The sequence below is a fragment of the Erpetoichthys calabaricus genome, chromosome 11, assembly GCF_900747795.2.
Source record: "Erpetoichthys calabaricus chromosome 11, fErpCal1.3, whole genome shotgun sequence".
NCBI lineage: Eukaryota > Metazoa > Chordata > Cladistia > Polypteriformes > Polypteridae > Erpetoichthys > Erpetoichthys calabaricus.
The window spans coordinates 132,713,305-132,735,333 of record NC_041404.2 but is presented as its reverse complement, the minus strand read 5'-3'; the positions used below and the strand labels follow the sequence as shown (position 1 = coordinate 132,735,333).

Here is a 22,029-nt window from a genome sequence, read left to right as displayed (position 1 = left end):
TTCAGCGGGGCAGTGAGGCGAAACTGCAGAAAAGAGCAGTGCCCTTAGAGAGTTTAATACGATATTCCTTTCTGCTGTCCATTTTGTAAAGATTCTGCAAAAGATATACTTGCATAAAAACCAAGTTTGAAATTTTTTATTGACTTAAGCATTTCATTCATTTCTATAAAGAAGGGAAAATCCTTAAAGTATATGTTTATATTGGAAATTAAATATGGCTTAGCTTAGCTCAGCTCATTAAAAATATGTTGTTTTATTGATTATTTAGACTCCTTAGGTAATGTTGAATTACATCTGTTGCTATTTATACTTGGTGTAACTGATATGGGTCTAGTTTTAAGATTTTTCTAGCAATCTACTGCATGCATGATTTAAAATCATCAATAAAACTAAGAAGGTTTTATGTTTTCCCTGCCTGTCGTAACAACTTAACGTTTCACAAAGTTAGGATTCATCTAGAGTATATTTAAAATCTAGCATTATACCAGTATTCTGTCCATGGCAGGATGACAGGTGCATAAAAAATAATCACAGAGTGCTTAAGAAAGAAATCCTTTCTGATGCAAGGAAAATGTGGAAGTGCAGGTTTTGAACCTGGGGTACTGGGTCAATGAGGCGGCAATGTGAACCACTGCACCATGGGAGTTTAGCATATAAGGTACATTTATAATGTAAATTAATTTTATATGAAAACTAATTGGACTTGAGAAAAATCAGTTTGATTATATTTTAAAATTTTGAACATATATTTTAACAAAACTAACATGAGGGAGAATTTGTTGAGGAAATGTGCCTAATCACTACCATTACGCAGTAGTTATTTTTTAGACTGGAAAGGCTGTGATGCCAGTAAGCATTATTTGAAGTCCCTGAAAGCACATCTCAGACCATTAGAACATGGAAGAATGTGTTTGTGATACCTTGTTTTATCTAAATATTGTTTGGCTATTAACATCATGGTATATTTTATCATTGTTGTACCTTCATTGGATACAAGAAGAATAAATGCAACAAATTCTCACACATCCAAATTTAAATAATATAGACTAGATACGCGCTATCTCTGATTATATACACTGTTAATTACTCGATTTCAGTAATGAATTAAACCTTCACCCCTGTTGCTGCTTGTCCAAAGACAGGTAAAGATGGGCAGTCTTTTTGAAAATGTAAAGGTGATTTTCCTAAATGTCAGAAATTTCATGTAAATGATAATTGTGTTGGAATGTTGGCGCTGCCAGGTATTACGCCTACATTTTTGCATTGCAGCTAAAAATGTGCTGCACAACAAGCCATGTGTTACCAAACACAGTGGGTGGTTAGCTGTTATTGCCAGGTCCTTTTTATAACTTTCTTGCCAATTTCAACACTCCTATTGAGATACAGATGCATATCAAGAGAAAACCTTTTGAATAAACATTACTTTCATAGTAATATTCCATAAGTATGGGTTCAGCTCTTAAGCTCTTACATTATAATAATTTACTGAAGGAAGGGTTAAAATAAAATTCATGTATTTGTATGCTATACCTAGTAGCGTATTTTCATACCCAAGTTTATTTGCGGATCCTTCAAAATCACAGCAACGCAGCTTTTCAAATTTAATTCTGACTTTTGCTTTGCTGTAGGTAACAGCATAGTAACTATGTGATACTGCCACCAAATACCACAGCTCCTTGAGTGCACATGTTTAGTTTGTAATCTTAATACACTAAAATACCTTAAGAGAAGATAATAATAATAATAATAATAATAATTCTTTTCAGTTATATAGCGCTTTTCTCACTACTCAAAGTGCTCTCCACACAGGGAGGACCCGGGATGCGAACACACAATCTCCTTACTGCAAAGCAGCAGCACTACCACTGCGCCACCTAATGCACAAAAAAATCCTTACTAAAGTATGGATGGATCACTGAACATCTAGTACATTCCACTCCGGCTCTTAAACTTTGGAATCCTTTTAATTTAGACGGCAGCTCAGTCTGAAATGAAGCCATCATGCATCTCCTTGAGTCTGTTTATGACTGCTAATATAAAGAATTCTGATTATTTTGCGTTCATTCAATAACAAATCATATATGGCAGGAGTCGTATGCACAGTCATCAGATGTTATCCCCAAACAAAACTGTATCTCCCACAACAGAATCAATGTGTTCAGCCTATGACTCTAATAAGAAATATTTGTAACAGATGCAGCATGAGAATGTTATGATTTTTGAAAAAAGTATAGAAAAGGATCGATTTAGTCAAAGAAGAAAGTAAGAATTCAAAAATGTAATTAATCAGTGCAGTGTGATCTGAAATGTTTAATGCTACCTACTAATGTCAGGCTGAATTGTGAGGGCTTTGCTGAATAGCCAGCTTCATCCTTTAAATATTTTCTAACTTATTCTTACAGTTCTTGATGGTCCAGCAACCATCTCCTTTACCTTACTAGTTGAATAAAGTTTATTAAATCACTTTAAAATAGTGTTAAGAAATTTCACTGAGGCCAGTTAAACTTAATGCAAAATCTTCTTTGCACGTCTTTTACAGATGTGGATTCAATGTATCCTATTAAGGTGCACACACATTGAGACACTGACCAGTTGTCCATGGCTACTATAACTACACATACTGTACAACATTGGCACACCAGTATAGAGATCCTCACACTATACCAGTTATTACAGTACAACAAGGAAACATTTACAGGTACACTTACAAAGTAATGTTTATGTTGCTTTAATAGTGGACAATCAGCTGTGATTAACTTGGTAGGTTCAAGAGCACAGCATAAAATGCCTTGACTCTTTAAAGATGGGGAAGAAGGCAATAAAAAGTGCTGTAGGGCCAGTAAAGTAGTTTGTGCATGGAAGGTTTACTGTCCAGCCAATGTCTTATTAAATTCTAAGTCAAGCCTGGCCTGCTTCAAGTAAATGTGTTAAAAATTATATATGAGAATCTCATTGTAAAGAAAGTGCAGAGTGTTCCATGTACACAGACGCAGTACCTGGAGTTTCAGCTCTCTTTCCTCTGGCAGCTGACTAAGGTGCCACATATCATTTTCATGGTGTCTTTTCAAATACATTTCTGTATGAAGCTACTATTGATTTTTTTCCCCCTAAACAATGTCCAATCCATCTTCTGGATTAATACAGTTAATTTAGTGCAGTTACAATTTTTCATTAATAAAAAAGACTCCGAGCACCAGTAGTGAGAAACATCAACATGAGAGACATGATGACAAGAACAAATCTATTATAAAGATGAGGACACTTATTAATTGGGTAGTGTGTGTAGCATTAAAGGCAGAGTGACAGTTGCTCTGAGTGTGCAGAAAATGAAAAATGGAGTTGCATTAAAGCATTTTGAATCCAAACAATTAATCTTGATTTAATAATTTTTTTCTTTGAAAGCACAGTCACAAGCTCCTTTACAAAGCAAAAAAATTACAATATTGTATACTTTGGAAGGTAATACGTTTTAGAAGGGAACAGAAAACAATTTATTACAGTCAAGGAGTATATCTGCAAACAGCATTAACTTGTGGCATAGGCAATCTCAAATGTACAAGTCTACATTGGATTTAATTATTATTTTACCCAATGTGTTTTACTCCCAGGTTTCCACAAAGTTTATTTAAAGTAGGGAATTGATGGTTGAGGTATTGTTTTTGATGGAAATCTGTACCTGCTATGACTTAAAAGGTGCTCAGGTATGTTCTTAGAAATACAGCCAATTACCTACAATTTAAAAAATGAAAGATATAAAGAAAAGGTCACACTGCAGAAACAACAGGGCACAGCATCCTTGGTGTATGGGCCTTACTTTAAATGAGGCAGCACTGAACACAGTAGTTGCCATCATGTAATTTTTTCTTTCTTTCTAAAAATCTGCAACTTTTTCAGAGTTTTTCTAGTGTCTGTGAGGGTTTCTTTATTGTCATGACTTCTCTTTTAATATTGCTGTATAATCATAAGGATTGGGTTTCTGTACACTCCAGTTTCTCGAGATGTAATCTATCGGAATAATTGTGAGAAGATATTACTATGTTAACACAATTACATGAAGATCGCCTGATAAATTAAAATTTTTCATGAATTTTCCATCTTTCTGAAAGCTAATCGTTTTTCTTTTAATTAATGTGCTCCCGCTCTGTAAAGTAGACATCTTGGCATTCTGAATGTAAGGCCAGAGCAAAAAAAAAGATTAGAAAATACACTGTTTAGAAGGGGAAAAATCACACAACATTAAACAGTTTAAATAATTAAAAAGGAGAATTATCTTTGGCAGTTGAAAGCTCTCACATTCATGTAAAATGCTGTAAACTAATAGAATGCAAATTAAAAACAAACCTAAAGAACATACTTTTCAGTCCACTGCATTTGTTAGAGTTCAATTAAGGATGAACCTTATCTGAAAGGCAAGAGATTAGATCTTTGTACATCTTTCTACCTTAAACTGTGAATCAGATTATTGCAGTTGGCTTTCTAGCAGTTTCCACAAAGCAATTACATTTATGCGAAGCTGACTTTCTGAAATTTCTAAATTAAAATGAAAACAACCCTTAGAGATATGCATTACTAATACAGAAGCAGTTAATTAAACTCTGGAGTTGTGTGTGTGAGTGACAACAGTAGTCTTCGTTTGTGTGTTGATCAGAAATCACTCTTAGTATAGCTTTGGTGCATGAAGCTTTAATATCAGCCGTTTTTTGCCAAGTTCTTACACTTAAACAGTATATTATATAAATGGTGCTTGTATCCAAAGTGACCTTTCAGTCCCAGGGTTCCTTATTTTCCAGGATGAGGAACTTGCATAAAATCAATGGATGAGTCGGTGGTAAGAAGAAAACCAGCGTGTCAGGCCACTGCACCCACATGAACATTTCAGTAGTTGTGGCTTGTGATGGCTCTCCTTTTCGTGGTTTCACAATTAAATGATTCCTAAATAAAGATAAAGTGGTCATGTAGTGGTTAGTGCTGCTACCTCCTTAAAGAATATCCAGCACTGTGGGTTTAAATTTCACAACTAGTCGACGGCCTTGTTTTCATATGATTGTTACTGTCACATGCACAGAGTACGCTGACAATCTTACTTAAATGTACTAAACAACATGTGTGTTAGAGGGATTAGATCATAAGTTTGGAATTACTTTGTCAAAAACAAGCTGCACTCTGTCTCATTTACAAAGTTTTGTTCAAACAGATTTTGATGAACTTTAAAAAAAATCTCTTGATGGCAATTTAGCTAACTCCTCCTGTATTCTTTATTTCTTTTAACCAATAATTTCTGTCTTTAATGCATTCTTGTGCATTCTTTCTCATTTATCTAACCACATCTGTACATTCTTTATTGTTATCTAAACAATAAGAATAACAATCTAATAACTCTGGGGTGGAGTGGTGGCTTGGAGGCTAGGGATTTGCACTGGCAATCGGATTAACGTCATACCCAGGACGGAGCAATTGCAGGTTAAGGGCCTTGCTCAAGGGCCCAACAAAGTAGAGTTACTTTTGGTGTTTATGGGACCTTGCAACCCAGAATTATATGAAGCTACTTTTAAAATGGTAACATATGCATGGTAAATATTCATATCATATGTAAAACATGCAGATTTCAATAGTTAAGGTGAGAGAAATTGCGTATTTTTTAAAGTTACATTTTTACTGGAAGGACTGAACTAGTAATTTAATTTTAACATCATTTTGAAATTAATTGGAACTTTGTGGATTTTACCAGACAATATTTATATTGCATTTTCAGAGATGCTGCTATCACAAACTAAATCACTGAGTACCTAAAAAGAAATCACTATACCTGCTTCAAACATCAGTAATGTTTGTTCCTTACATGCCATCCTAAAACCATCCTGTTCTTGCTGTGTTCCTGAGAGTATTTTGTGATCAGTAGCTTTTATTTCATTTTCATATTTCCATTACATTAGTGTAACTTGCACAATTTGTGCCAAGGAGCAGTTGGAATTTTTTAACAAAATGATCAGTTGGCATGTTTGCTTAGCTGGCATGTTTGAGTTTATCTCACATAACCAATGTTTTTCCTCCTTTGTCACTTGATTGCTGTAGGTATACTGTTTATTTTTTAATGTACATTTTATTCTGTAGTAATAAAAATCATAAGGTATTTATTAAGTAGAATTATTGAATGATTTTGAAATGATGAAATATCCTGTAAACGATGCCATTTCTCTTTCATATTCCTTTTTCTAGGTGAAAGCTTTACATTGAGCTTACGGCTAAAGCCATGGATTGTACTAGAAAAGCAATTTAGGATCATTCACAGGAACTGTCAGTCACTGTAGTTGTAGGTAAACTACAAGATGACGATAACTTGACAGATTCACAAGGTTTTAGAATATATTATTATTGATTTCATTTTTGATATTACAGGTTCCCATCACACATTCCTAATACATACATGAAGTTTAGTATTTACCTAAGTAAAAAATAGACCACTTAATGCCACAATGATCTGTGAAAATAAAGCAAGTGAGTTGTTTTTGCTTTATTATTGTAGCATGGAATTTTAAAAATATTTTACAAATATTACATGTTTAAATGTGTTTTGTTCTATTTAAGCAATTCTTTTAGGTATTTTTTTACCTGCATGTCTCCTGCAGATTACTGACAGTAGTGTAATACAAACAACAAAGGATAAGACATACTGTACGTAAAACAGGCATGCAGCTGGCACCATGAGTGCCTGTTTTGTTCCCTGAATAAAACTGTTCCTGAATCTACTGGGGCCTCTGTGTCATATCTGGAGGAGTCAGAACAGTGACTGTGCAAGATGGCTTAAGTCTTTACTGTTGTTTTTTTGTAATGTGGCATTCAGAAGGCAGCTATATAAAAGACATTTTCTGCACCAGCTTCACTTGCATTGATTTGTTTTTCCTTTTTTTAATGAACATCATCTCTGAAAAATGATAGTAACAAACTTTGATAAACATTGCTGTACCACTCTGTGTGCCTTAATGATTCATAAATATTTTTTTTTCCATTTATTAAACATGACTTGTATTAGTGAGCAACAGAAATTCTTTGAGACGTTTGTCTGCTTTTACTATTTATTCGATCAATGAAGCTGTTTTAGGATTGCTTAATTTGCTGATATCTTGGGCCATTCCCATTTACCCATTTAATTTCTAAAGCTGCTTGAGTTGATTGATAACTCTACATTGACTCTCTCTGAAATTGTGATTGTGTGTGTGTGTGTGTGTGTGTGTGTGTGCGTGTGTGTGTGTGTGTGTGTACATGATTGTGGCCTTGGATGGACTAGCATTTTTGGTAGAATTCATTTCTGCTTTATGTTCTAACTGCTGGACTGTGTTATTACTCCCAGCTACATGCAGGTATGCTCCAATGATATTAAAAATATTGTAGATTTAAAATTAACTTAGAGAACAATATATGTAGTGTTTCTTTATTATAGGATAAGTTTGCTCGATGGTAAATTAAAACATGGACAATGACAAGCAACATTTATTCACAGTGTTTTATATCATGACTTTGTTTACTTTTATTGTATGCAGTAATCTTTAGCAAAACTAAAACATTTGATGTCTACTACAATAAACTGTACAGTTCCTTGTCTATAATGTACTCTATATATAGTGCCTATAAAGAGTTGGAAGTTTTCACAATTTATTGTTATACAACATTGGATTACAGTGAATTTAATTTGTCTTTTTTGACACTGATCAACAGAAGAAGATTCTTTAACGTCAAAGTGAAAACAGAGCCTTTCAAAGTGGTTGGAATTAATTACAAATATAAAACACTAATCAAACAGTTGAATATTCAGTCAGTATTGAGTAGATACGCCTTTGGCAGCCATAACTGCTTTGAGTCTATGTGCTCAGATCTCTCTGTATTAGCCTTGCACATCTGAACACTGCCATTTTTCCCCTTCTTCTTTGCAAAACTGCTCAAAGTGTGACAGGTTGCATTGGCATTGTGAGTGAACAGCCTTTTTTTTAACTCCAGCCACAAATCCTCAATTGAACTGAGATGTAAAGTCCAACAAAGCCACTCCAGGACATTAGCATTACTGTTTTTAAGCCATTCCTTTGTAGCTTTGGCTTTGTGCTTGGGGTTGTTGTTTTGCTGGAAAACAAAACTCTTTCTGAAGCCTCAGGTTTCTTACAGTCAACATCAGGTTTTATTCTAGGATTTCCCTGTATTGTGCTGCATTAATTTTCTCCTCAGCCTTTACAGGCCTTCTAAGGTCTACTGAAAGTAAGCATCCTCACTGTATGATGGCCTTTGTCTTTGCCACTCTTCCTTAAAGCTGTTACTGCTGAGGCACCAGGCAAATCTGTTGACAGTATAGACTCTTGAATTCCTTCATAGTTCTCATAGGTTTCTTGGTATCCTTCTTCACTCATCTTCTTCTTGCATGATCACTCATTTTTTGTGGACTGCCTGATTTAGACAGATTTCCAGCTGTGTTAAATTCTTTTCATTTCTTCATTATTGATTTAGCTGGACTCCAAGGGATATTCGCTGACTTGGATATTTTCTTCCCTCCATCTCCTCACTTGTGCTTTTCCATCACCTTTTCATGGAGTAGCTTTATTGTGTAGGTTAGGCTGACTCATCATAAGTTAGACCTTTCCGATAAGGTGAATTTATGCTACAGTTAGACAGGTTATCTCTATTGAACTAGTTCAGTGACTTCTAAAACCAATTGGATCCACCACCAACTTATTTAGTGATGCCATATTACAGTGGTTAATACTTATTCAGTCTTTCTGTTTAATGTTTGTAATGAATGTAGACCACTTTGCAGAGCTCTGTTTTTCACTTTAACATTAATAGTTATTTTTTGTTGATCAGTATCAAAAATGCCAAAACAAATGCACCGTGATACAATATTGTATAACAGTGAAATAAGAAATCTCAAAAAAAAAACAAAAAAAAAAACAGTGAATACTTTGTAAAGGCACTGTACTTTACAGATATAACCACTTAACTAGAAATAGTATTCCTCCGCACTGATCTATTTTGTAGGTATCAATGGAAAAGATATATTAATTATAAAAATTGAGTCTTGACTTTTTTATCACATAAAATTAAAAAAAAAATTACACACATATTACTCACCTCACACTTAATAATATTTTTTGTTTTATTTTGTAGTTTTTAATGAAAGTTTATGACCTAATTTGAAGAAATTAATAAAATCTCTGAAAAGTCTAATTACAGGTCTACTTATTTTTATAAAGGTAAATAATCATGATGATGACAACTCACTGAAAATAAATTTAAAAATTTAGGTTGATGGGCGTTAATCTATCCGTAGTTTCCATACTAATTTTTCCCCCCTGTGTACAAATCATTTTCAAACTGCTCATTAAAAGATGAACTTTTCTTATTTTATGAGTGCCTTTACTTTAATTTATTATGCAAAAGATAAAATTGCATCTTGCGTGGTAATCAATTGCTGTTCTGTGTTCTCATTACCTGATTACACTTAAGGGACCTTGTTTCTGATTGCTCTTACATTAACATGTATTTTTTTATAATATTAAACAAGATTAAAAGGTTGCATACCTTTTAACACAATTTTAAGAATGACTTTCTTAAAGTGTAGATATTTGTTGCAAATCTATTTTTCTTTACATAAGATTTGAATTTAAATTGTTAAGGTTTTTGTTTTTAACAGTTCAACATGCACGTGCCAATTCTAGAGAAAGTTTTTTCTTTTTATGTTGCTTCAAACTTAAATGTATTTTCATCAAAACTCTTAATTCTATATTTTTTAAATACATGCTTATTAAAATCAAAATGTTTGAAATATATGAATGAAATTGTATATTTTTAAAAGTTTTTGATGTCAAAAATCGTCCAATATGCAAATATGATCATCTTGAAGCAAATGTATTGTCTTGTGTCAATGCAGAATTTATGATTTTATCAGAATTTTTAGGTTTCACTTCTGTGATAAGAGAGCATTCTTCTGTGTTTAAACCATTACATTCTAGTATATGACATTAGGCTTTTAAATAATATCAGCTTGATTTGGCTATTTGCAAATGTAACAAATGCATGTAAAGAATTGTAAATTATCAAAACTTTTAAGGCACCTAGAACATATGCAGTAGCAACAGTAGTAGTATTAGTAACAATAGCAACACCAATGGTAACACTTGGACCAATTAGACCTGTTTTAATATATGACTTTTCTGTTTCCCTTTCATCCGATTTCTGTTACCAGTCCACTTTTCTAAACTAGATTCAGCTGTCTCAGTGCTACCAGAAATGTCTGTTGTATTAGAGAAATTGAATGCAATACTATCCACTGAAGAATGTGGTATTTTAAACTAATCTTGTGCAACTGACCTGTTTTTCAGTTGGAACATTAGTTCAAATGTGCATGTGAAGCAGTTTCACCTGTATCTTGCATTTTTTTTAATGTTATCATTAATTGCAGAATTGGTTATTGGCTTTGTGTCAAGTCAGTGCTAGTAAAGCAGCAGTTTTTGGACAAGACACTGCTGTTACAGTTAATGGGGATATTAGTGTAGTAGAGCAGGAAGATCCCATATTTCAAGCAAAGAAACCTTGTCAGTAACCCACTGACAGAAGCCAACTGCTACATAACTATTAATTGATGTATAGACTAGCACTTACATGCAATTTCATTTTTGAATCTATCATTAGTAGTTTTATGTTGTCTTCATTGCCACAACCAAAAGAAAGCCAACCATTTAATAGCACAAAATTACTATTTTTAATTCTAGTACACAGTTTTTAATTTACCTGAAAAATTGGTGTGCGGCTGACTTAAACTCCCCCCCACCCCACCCCACCCCACCCCCTCAGCAGCCCGTGATGTTTTGTAAGGTTAGCAGGATATCACAAAACTGCACTAGCCAGTGTTAAAACAAAATGTGATAAAATATAAAAAGAAATAAATAAGAATAAACTTATTTGGAAATGAATGTGAACCCTGTGACTTTGTCATCCATTAAACTAAGTACAGTTTTCATCAGATGTACCAGGCCAGAGGCAACAATGAACTAATCGTTGTAGAGTAGCAGCATGAAAGGCACTTACTGTATTATACAAATGAGTAGTAACTGATCATGCCAAACTCAAGCAGAGCTTCCAAAAAGTTACTTATGGCCACATGTCTACAATGAGTTAAAAGTATTTTAAAAAAGGAAAAAAAGTAAATCTTCAGTTATTTCACAATATGGCAAATTATTTAGAAATGGAATAACTTTAATATTGCCAACAATCTTTTAGGTCTGTTCTGCTAGATTTAGCTTACATTCTGTAACCACAATGGTGCTTTAAGAACCCCAGGCTAACATCAAATAATCTAAAGGCATGTCTTGACAAAATGAATGTTAAAATCTGTGAGTCCAATTACTTTTAATTTAATTACATCAACTTTGTCTACATGGCTGGTACTCCAAAGAATATTAATACGAGGGGAGCCAAGCTAAAGCTAGAAAATGGGATTTATTAGAAAATGTAATGAACTTTAACAAAACTGATAATGTCATTTCTCAATGTAGTCTCCACCCTTCTTAATGAACTTGCGCCACCTACCTGAAAGTGCATGGATTCCAGCAGAATAAAAGGTTTTATGTTTTCCCCGCAACCACTCGTGCACCCGAGTTATTGTCAAACACTACATGCCAAAGGGTACTACAGTCACTAGTGCAAATTACTGTGACTTGCTGGAGACCAATGTGAAGCACTGGGCACTGCTGTCTTAAGGAGTCCTTTTTCTGTAAGACAATGCCCAAATGTCCACTCACACACTGCTAAGAACACCAAGGCTTGTCTGGAGAAACTGAAGTTTGAGGTATTGCCACATCCTCCTTATTCGCCAGATTTGGCACTTTGTAATTTCCACCTTTTTGGACTGCTAAAAAAACATCGGGGTGGTCGTCGATTCAAGACAGATGACGACGTGAAGAAAGTGGTGCAAGAGTGGCTACGAGGACAAGACAAAACCTTTTATTCTGCTGGAATCCGGTCACTGTCAGGTAGGTGGTGCAAGTGCATTGAGAAGGGTGGAGACTACACTGAAAAATGACATTATCAGTTTTGGTAAGGTTTGCTCCATTTTCTGATAAATCCCATTTTCTAAGTTTAGCTTGACTGCCCCTCTTATATGACTGCAGAGGTTTGAAAAGTTCAAGGACCTCCTGCAAGAGGGTGTCTTCTAGACACGGTTGTTACATCCATAGCATTATACTCTATGCTGTACAGTAGAAGGGAAAGTTAATATGCACAAACTATAACATATTGAATAATATATAGTAACTTGTCTGAACTTATGAACATTAATATATAGAGAAAATTTTATAGAGACAACACAATTTTGTTTGGATTGAAGTATCTTGAGACCTGGAAGAGACCGAGATGCATAAGAGACTCTGTTTAAGCAGAGTAACTGTAATAAGTTCTTACTTTTAGTGATTTGTAACATTTCCATGATTGGTTACAAGTGGTTACTTGGGTGAGCAACATTCTTTAATTATATTTCCTGCGTGTTTTGTGATCTGTGATCTGTATAAGTCCTCAATGGAGTCCAGTTTCAAGCCTACAATCCTTTCTGCTGTCCTATTGACACACTACAGTTTATGTTCTGAGTGAGCAGATGCATTGACATAGCAAATAGTTACAGAGATGGTGAATACAGTGATCCCTCGCTACATCGTGCTTCGCCTTTCGCGGCTTCACTCCATCGCGGATTTTATATGTAAGCATATTTAAATATATATCGCGGATTTTTTGCTGGTTCGCGGATTTCTGCGGACAATGGGTCTTTTAATTTCTGGTCCATGCTTCCTCAGTTGGTTTGCCCAGTTGATTTCATGCAAGGGACGCTATTGGCAGATGGCTGAGAAGCTAGATTGCTTACTTTTCTCTCTGTCTTGCGCTGACTTTCTCTGATCCTGATGTAGGGGAATTGAGCAGGGGGGCTGTTCGCACACCTAGACGATACGGACGCTCGTCTAAAAATGCTGAAAGATTATCTTCACGTTGCTATCTTTTGTGCAGCTGCTTCCTGAAACGACATGCTGCACGGTGCTTCACATACTTAAAAGCTCGAAGGGCACGTATTGATTTTTGACTGAAAAACTCTCTCTCTCTCCCTCTCTCTCTCTCTCTCTCTCTCTCTCTCTCTCTCTCTCCCTGCTCCTGACGGAGGGGGTGTGAGCTGTCGCCTTCAACAGCTTTCTGCCGTGGTGCTTCGCATACTTAAAAGCCAAACAGCCCTATTGATTTGTTTGCTAGAGATTGTTTTCTCTATCTATGTGACATTCTGTGCTCCTGACGCGCACTCCTTTGAAGAGGAAGATATGTTTGCATTCTTTTAATTGTGAGACAGAACTGTCATCTCTGTCTTGTCATGGAGAACAGTTTAAACTTTTGGAAGAGACGAATGTTTGTTTGCAGTGTTTGAATAACGTTCCTGTCTCTCTACAACCTCCTGTGTTTCTGCACAAATCTGTGACCCAAGCATGACAATATAAAAATAACAATATAAACATATGGTTTCTACTTCGCGGATTTTCTTATTTCGCGGGTGGCTCTGGAACGCAACCCCCGCGATGGAGGAGGGATTACTGTATACTGTTCTGTAAAAGTGAACCAGCACTGATACGGACAGGTTCAACTTTTTAAGTTGGTAGAGAAAAAACACACTGGTAAATGTTTATAACAAGAGAAGTCATGTTTGTATCCCAGTTCAGAATATGAGTAATATTCTTGCAAAGACGTTTTAATGATTTCTTGTTGTTCACAGTAACACCATTTATATCCAGGGGTGTAGGAGGTGAGGAATGTCTACATTTCCACTATTTTCAGAGTATTCACTTTGAGATTGTTGAAGTTGCACCAACTGGCCAGTCTATCCACCAACTTCTGATATGGCACCTTGTTCACACTGGTGACCGAACCGCTCTGGGTGGGATATTTGGTAGTATTACAGATGGGTCTTTAGCTATGCAGTCATTGGCATGCTTAGGATGACAAATGTTCCTTATTCTAACTGATTTCATAATTTGTATTTGTATATTTTTTTAACAGGGTGACTATGACCCAACCAAAACAAAAGTAATCCACTTCAAGATGAACCCTTCTAGTGTGGCTAAGCAACAGCGTGTTGAAGACATCCAGCAGCTGCGAGAGGAATGTGAGCGCCTAAGAGAACATATTCGGACTGCACAGGCATTGGGAACTCTTCCCAAGGATGAGACTGCTTTGACTCTTCCACCCCCCCAGGAAGTCATAGGTATCTTAAGAAAACATACTGTATTTTCCTAAAAATACCTCTTTTTGTTGCTCTCCTGTAACCAACATTGTTATAACTGACTGATCCTTCTATTTAAAAAAAAAAAAAAAAAAAAAAAAAAAAACTAAAATCCTTATATATAATTTGATAGTATCCGTATGTATGGTGTTCGCATCAATTAGAGCATGAGTAATGATGGCTGGGTATTAACAACGGTCATTGTTTAAATTTTAGCTGATCTCAGATCTAAAATGAGTGATGATCGCAACGTAGCCACAACAGCAGCGGCCGCGGAAAGGATGCGTAGGAAACAAAGTCACCTGACTGACAAGGAACGTAGACTTGCTAATGTGACCAGACGTACGCAATGTACACAACAAACGGATGAGCAGCATGCAGCTACAAATGCTACTAACGCTGAAAGAAATCGTGCAAATCGGACACAAAGGACAGATGAAGAATGTGCGCTACAGAATGCTACTAACGCTGAAAGAAATTGCCAGCCATGCACAAGCGACTGAAGAAGCTCGAGCAGCCACAAATGCAGCACGGGTTGAAAGACATCAAGCAGCCGGTGCCTTGCGGCGTGAAAATGCTCAGCAGCACGGCATTGCCATGTGCAATCACACAGATATTATTGAGGACAAAGTTCCGGAGAACCACTCTGGCGCATTTGACAACCTGTGCAAACATTGCAACTCATTCAACTTCACCTGTCAGAACAAGCAAGGTGGAGAATGCAATTGCTGCTATAAAGGTCGAGTTTGAATTAACCCTTACAGATACCCTGACAGGTTTAAGAACCTGTTGACATATTTAGACCCAAACTCCAAGCACTTCTTGGAAAATATCAGAAAGTACAACCGTGCATTAGCCTCCAGGCCATAGTCCATATCGTTACAGAATACATGGCCAAATATACCATCAATCTGGACCCTTGCACCCCGGAAAGGGTGAAACACCAAAATTTGCTCAGAGCTATATATTAGAACAAAATCATTTCAGGGACTTAAAAAAAACAAATAATTCTTTGCAGAGAAAGTATTGATTTCACAAACGTAGAATTTGTAGCCCAATTCGATCGGGCTCCCAGTTGCTAGTAATTAAATAATTTGGAAAATTCAAAATTATGCTTCAACTCCATTATGAGCCCAAAACAACCTTGACTGAGATTCAGATGTCCCACATCTGTACATTTGAGATTCAGAAAGTGAAAAGCGATGAAATAAAATAACGTGTCTTGCCATTTTTTGATGCATATTTTCTAAAGAATGGGACAAGCATGTATACATATGAAGTAAGCAACATAACAGACAGAAGAAAAAAATGAGACAAAAAAAAGTCTTATAATGGCTGTGTGTTCTGCAGGCCTCTTTTCCTCCTCCTCATTCCTCCCTTGAGGATTTGTAACTGATGACTTTGGTGTCCTCATTAAACACATTTGTTCATCTGCACAATGTATGACCATAGTACACACATCTCATTATTAAACAGTAAGGAGGAACTTATTATTGAGTCCCACAATGGCTAGCTTCAGTAATACTGTATGCTAGATCTCTGTTTACAGTAACTCATATTCATGAAACCCTTTTGATGGTGTCCAATTTTTAATGTAGTAGTTTTATGTAAGTCTTATTTTAGCAAAATAAATGACACATGTCAGTTATGAAGTCAACATATTTAAGGCATAAAATATATCAACATATTAAATGACAAGTGCATGCATGTTTGGGCAGGAAGTTGCCAATATTTATTAGCTAACTTTGTGATGCCAGCTCTTGTTAGTTTTCTTGTCCTGTAAACATACAGTAAGTTATTTGTTTTCCATACTTGTATATTTAAATTAAAGGTTTGCCAGAAGCATTTTACATTTCTGACCTACTAATGGGCATTTTTGAAAATTTTTAATAACATTTTTAGGTCTTGTTTTATGTTTAATTCTATCACTTAGTAATGCAACTTTGGTTTTCGTTCACATATTTCTTCAAGAAAAAGTAATGCAAGCCACAAGACAGCAAACTAAATATTTAATTGGAGTCGAGTGTGTTGCTGTTATAAATTTTTACAGAGGTAATTTATCATCAGCCGATTCGGCTCTATTCACAGTGGCAAGATGGTGTCTCATTAACTGTGCTGGGCTATGAATAAACAAACAAAATCCTTTAGTTGTAATTGGCAGTTTGTGGGGTTTTTGTGCATTTAAAATCAGCAGAAACAAATGCAGATTTGTGTTTGCAGGCCATGACTAGTTTTATTACTGGGATTTTCTCACTTAATAGGATGATTTATTTCCTTTTATTTTTTTGTTTGACATTTAATATCTAACGCACATTTGTACCAATACATAAAATGTCTGATATATTATAAACAAAGATGTGCTTTTTTTGTTGTTATTCATAGTCATGTTAGGACATTAACAGCTTATTAAAGTAGGATGATCCACAGCTTTTATGACTAATTGCTAGTCACTTTACTGTCATTTTAGGATTAATTTGTATGGTCATCTGGTTACTCCATTTGTATTCTTTATTGTTGTTGCCATCCATTGATAATGCAGAGCATGTTTGTCTTGTAATTATTATGTTTAGTGCCATTAGACCCTTGTCTTTACTTCATATTCCTCCACTTTTTATAGTGCTTTATAAAACAAGCTACATGGCAGCATGTACATGAATTTTGTTAATTAAAACCCACTTTAAACCACTTTAAATGGGGTTAATTGCACCTTATGCATACCATGTTCAACTTTAATCTGTTACTGTTGATTTAATCAGACAGCCTTGTCACCTTGAAAAGTTAAAGAACAGCTTTACATTTTGAATGGATTTACAGTTTCAGAGTAAAATCTTGTCAGCCATGGATCATTACTTGACAAATTAGAGACAGGTCACTAATGTGTTGAGTAAAAACATTTCTGGGAGTGAAAATGACTCTTAATGTCTTCATGGAACCCTTTATTTCAGATTCCATACAACAATGAGATTCTTATCTTTTACTGTATATGAAAGTCTTAGTGTTGAGTTTTTGTTTTTAAGAGCACTAGATTATTAAGAAAATCTAAGCATATTTTTACGAAAACTACTATGTATTTTAGCATTCCAAGAGTAAAAAGCAGCTTTGGAGATCATTTGTTGAAGCCAAAGTTCACTGAAGTGAATGTCCTAGAAAGAAAGGCGACCTGCACTGCTCACATTACTGGATAGATTTTTTACTCAGAGGTTATACCCAGTAATCTGATGCTCATTAACTCCTTGTTAAGTGTTACATCAATGGAGGGATATTTAGACAAATAAGTTCTTAGTGATTGTCACAAAAAAATAAGTTGTCATTTCTTTTCATCCCGAAGACTTACAGTATGTTGAGAGTTTATATCCTATGTTTGAAGGTGTGACAAATCACTATCTTTGAGTAAGAATTCTACAATATGTAAGAAGTTACGCAGTGTGTCTTTCAACAGTATACCATATGATGGATAATCTTTTGTATTTTTTGTTTTCTCAAAGTAACTGATCATACATGAAAAGGGTTACCACTGCAAACAGCACATTAATATATATAATAAATGGTACAATGTGTAGACATTATGTCCGCTCTTTACAGTGAAAGTGCATTTGTTTCTACCAATGGGTGAATGTTTATTTTAAGACGTTGGAGGAACAGTAAAATTGATAGTCAAGTTAAGTATACTCAGATTTGATATCCACTGAACAGCAATCCTGATGTACCCATGGTGTGCAATTCAAAACAAAATGGCAACAGTATTTTAGTTAGTAAACCACTTAACATATTTAAAACAAAGGGGAATTTTTTGTTTTTGATATTGTAATATATATATGTATATGTATTTACTGTATGTATGTATATAATACACACTCACCACAAACACATACTGAGTTGCTGCCTTATTTACTAAATTTCCTTTTCTTTCCTGACATAATTATTTCCTCTGTTAATTTATTGTATGTGATGACAGTGCTTAAGGTGTGTACCAGTATTTGATCTGTGCTCATTGCTTAAGTTCAAGGAGAAAAAGGTAAAATTTTAGTGCCAGTGAACATGGCATGGTACTTGACAATAGACTCCAGCATGTGTCTAAGACATAAATTATGCATTAGCTTTTAAGCTTACCGTTGTCCATATGTATGGTAAAGTTCATAAGCTACCACCATAAAATTGCCCATTTACCACTGTTAAAGAAAATGGTCAGTAAGTCTTGTGCGATGCTGCTGACAAAAAAGTACATGGCAAAATGTGCCTTTTATCATATCATGAAATGAATACTGTAAGAGTAAAAGAATATGTAGTATTGTGAGTGAGACAATGTTTGATTACATTGTAAAGATTGGAAACGCTTGACAATGCGGAACATAAAAATGTTGACTTGTCTGATGGTTTCAATTTCTTTCTGATTCATGCTGATGGGAGGACCAGGATATAACACCACCTCTCTAGGTTTGTACATTAAAATTCATTCTACTTAACCACATAAAATACAGAAGATTAACATTCATTCTTGGATAGTGAAATCAAAATCACTGTCTTTGCTATACACCCAAGTTTAAATGGAAAGATAAACATGAGGCAGCATATCTGTGCTTAATCGATAGATCAATTAAAAACCACTAGACAGCCAACTGTTGTGTAATGTAACATTTTAAAACACACGGAATACAATTCAAGGTTGTGAAAGGCTAATGCCTGTTCCACCTGCTTTACGTTCAAAGTAGGAAAGAAATATGGATGGGGTTGCTAGTACATGCCAGAGCCCCAATACCTTTGCTTACATGAAATGCAATGATGTGGTATTGTTTTCAGAGGTTAAACAATTTGTGCACAAAAATAGAATGCCCATTTGTCTAATTTTAATAATTTTAGTTCTTTGCTGGCTGAGTATGCATTAAATTGACAATATTAATTTTATGTCTGAATACTGCATATGCCAGATATCTTCACTATATAGTCCCTCAGCTTGCATTTATGCATTGGCTTCCAATTCAGAGTCATCTTAAAAGAGCTTTATTAGTGTACCAACTCTGTCCTACCCAGTTATAGTGATGTGCTGTATATGAACTTGATAAGTTGCCAGACCTTTTCAAAGTTAATAACATAAAGTGTAAAGAAAGAGCAACAGTCCAATCATAGACCCTTGAGAGGATTACTCCGATGACCACATCCCATGAAAAGCACTTTGCTTTTCTCTCTACTCATCTTTCTTTCCCACTGGCTAACTTAAAATCCCAGTCAAGTAAGTTGTCTGTTATAAACAAATGGTTTCTAGTCTTAAAAATTAATCTTCAATATAGAACCATATCAAAGTTTTTTCAAAGTCTAATTAAATTTTGTTGTGTTGTTTACATTCGTTCCACTACTTTGGTTCCCAGCTACAAAAATTCTAACAGACTTGTTAGACAGGAACTTTGTCATTAACCAAAGCAAGTTTTTATTATGTACTTTTTGTTTTATAAATAATTCTAATAGATCTTTGATTATAGTTTAAATGATGGTTTGCAGACACAGTGGCAACTTTCCAGTCATCAGCTAATCACTGATGCGATTATTGGAATGTACATAGTAAAGCCTTGTAAGTGACTGACATCTTTCATTTACTTTAGTACAGCTAGTAAAATTCCATTGGTTCTGGGGGGTTGGGAGTCTGGGATTCCACTATCCATATTACTAACCGAGAATGGTAAACTGGATGGCATGGACGCAGGCACACGGCGAAAACCGGATGGCATGGATGCAGCTACACGGCAATGGGATCATGAGACATACTGCACAGGCGCATACAGCGCGCGTCTCATAAACCGCAAACGAAGTCATATCCACCGCGAACGAAGGAGTCACAGCCCAAACACGAAAGAGCTCAACTGACGTGAATGAGAAATGAAGCAACAACGTACCCATAGCTAACGACTAACGACACAGCCACACAGAAAAGAGGATTCTGCGCTGCAGCCCAGATTCAAACGGAAGAGGCTACGGAGGCCCCATAGGTCCACAAAGGTTGTACGGAAGGCGCGGGAAAGTACGAAAGGCAAAGGCGCCTATACAGCATAGTGAAACCCGACATAGTACGGATGGCGCAGGCGTCACCGCCATATTGTGAGTGGCACTACTGCGAACTGAAGGCGCAGGCGTCACCGCCATATTGTGAGTGGCACTACTGAAGGCGCAGGCGTCACCGCCATATTGTGAGTGGCACTACTGCGGAGTGCAGTTAGGAATAATGTGCTGCTTGGGATTGTACAAACCGCTGAACGCTTTACACCACATTCAAACACAATACAGCTCAACGATACAAACACGAGCCCACCTGGATAAGATCAATGAACACAGGCGCCTACAACGCGCATCTGAAACTGCGGAAGCAAAGTAGGCACGGGTTCAAAACGAACGAGCTCGACTGACGAATATACAAACACGAGCCCGCCTGGATAAAATCAATGAACGCGGGCGCCTACAACGCACGTCTGAAATGCCGCGGGCAAAGCGGGCACGGCTCCAAAACGAACGAGCTCGACTAATGTATTTCAGGATACCCAACACCGGGGGTAGGCAAGCGAAGCGAGCAGGGGGCGGAGCCCCCTTGTGTGTTTCTAATGCTTCTTAAGTTCACTTTGTGGAATTATACTGAGATTATTGTTTGCTCTTTGTGTTTTGCTTCTTTACACTTTGAGTTTGTCTTTTAAACATTTGAATACTCTCTTGGTCCCTTGTTACAGTTTCTGCATTCTTCTAGGTCTGAGTTTTTAGCTCTTTAAATATTTTTATGTAGAGTGATCTATGTATTCTTATATGTATATTTAGAACTGTTTTTATTCATCCATTTAGGCTGTATTTTAGTATTCTGACTTGAATCAGAATGTCTCCAAAATTAAATTATCTGTTTTTATATTTGCATCATTTTTGTTTCAGTTTAGCACTTTCTAGGTGTTCCAGAAACACTGAAAGTCTGTTTTCTACAAATTATTTGTTTTTATTTGGAGTAACTGTGTGTGCTTTTTCAAAGACAATTTATTCACTCAAAGGATTCATAACCTGAGGTTTAGGCAGGGTTAAGGTAACTAAATGAGCCAACAGTCATTTAGAATTTGGATTAAGCATGTTTGAGAATATTGCATTTAATTATTCCAGTTTCCATTTCCATATTTCCTAAAGGGCACTGCGAATCACTGTTTGAAAAGTTTAAATTCACTTTGACTGTGACTACATAAAATAGCATTGTTATTTGAAGTATCAGAATGTGGCATCTTTTAATAAGCTCAAATCATGAAATCTCTGGGCTTCTTTCTTCTAACTTGACCCATAGTGATTCTGACATGTTCCTGATGTTGATGATTTGAGCCTGAATATTATTTTTGACATCTAGCACTACTCTCTTTGTTTTCTACCATGTGTATCTTGCCTGAAGCATGTACAGTTATTGATATGATATCCTTCCCTATCACTTTCATTAAGCCATAATATGGTAATTCCAAAGATGAATTCCCCATACCACTGCAGTGCAGTCTCTAGCAGTTACATTTTATTTCTCATGTACTACACAACAACGTTCAAACATTTGGAAAAATTAAATAATTATTAAAATACATTTTATTTTGTTGGGTTTGTCATACCTATATCCATCTAAATGTCTCCTGCCTGAGCGTCTAGTATAATTAACTTATTTTATTTTTAGTTCTATTAGTATTAAAATAAGGATGCATTACAGTTGTTCAAAAATGTTTTTTTTTCAGTGGCAGGAGAGGCAGGTGAAT

At 35.6% G+C, this 22,029-nt stretch overlaps 1 protein-coding gene across 1 annotated transcript in view; it reads left to right on the top strand.

Annotated features, from left to right (window-relative positions):
• mad1l1 (mitotic arrest deficient 1 like 1) overlaps positions 1-22,029 on the top strand; it is a 936,602-nt gene that overhangs the window by 494,239 nt on the left and 420,334 nt on the right. The window contains exon 16 of the mRNA XM_051933631.1: positions 14,065-14,269. Within this exon, the coding sequence (XP_051789591.1) occupies positions 14,065-14,269 (205 nt within the window). The remainder of the gene's footprint in view (positions 1-14,064; positions 14,270-22,029) is intronic.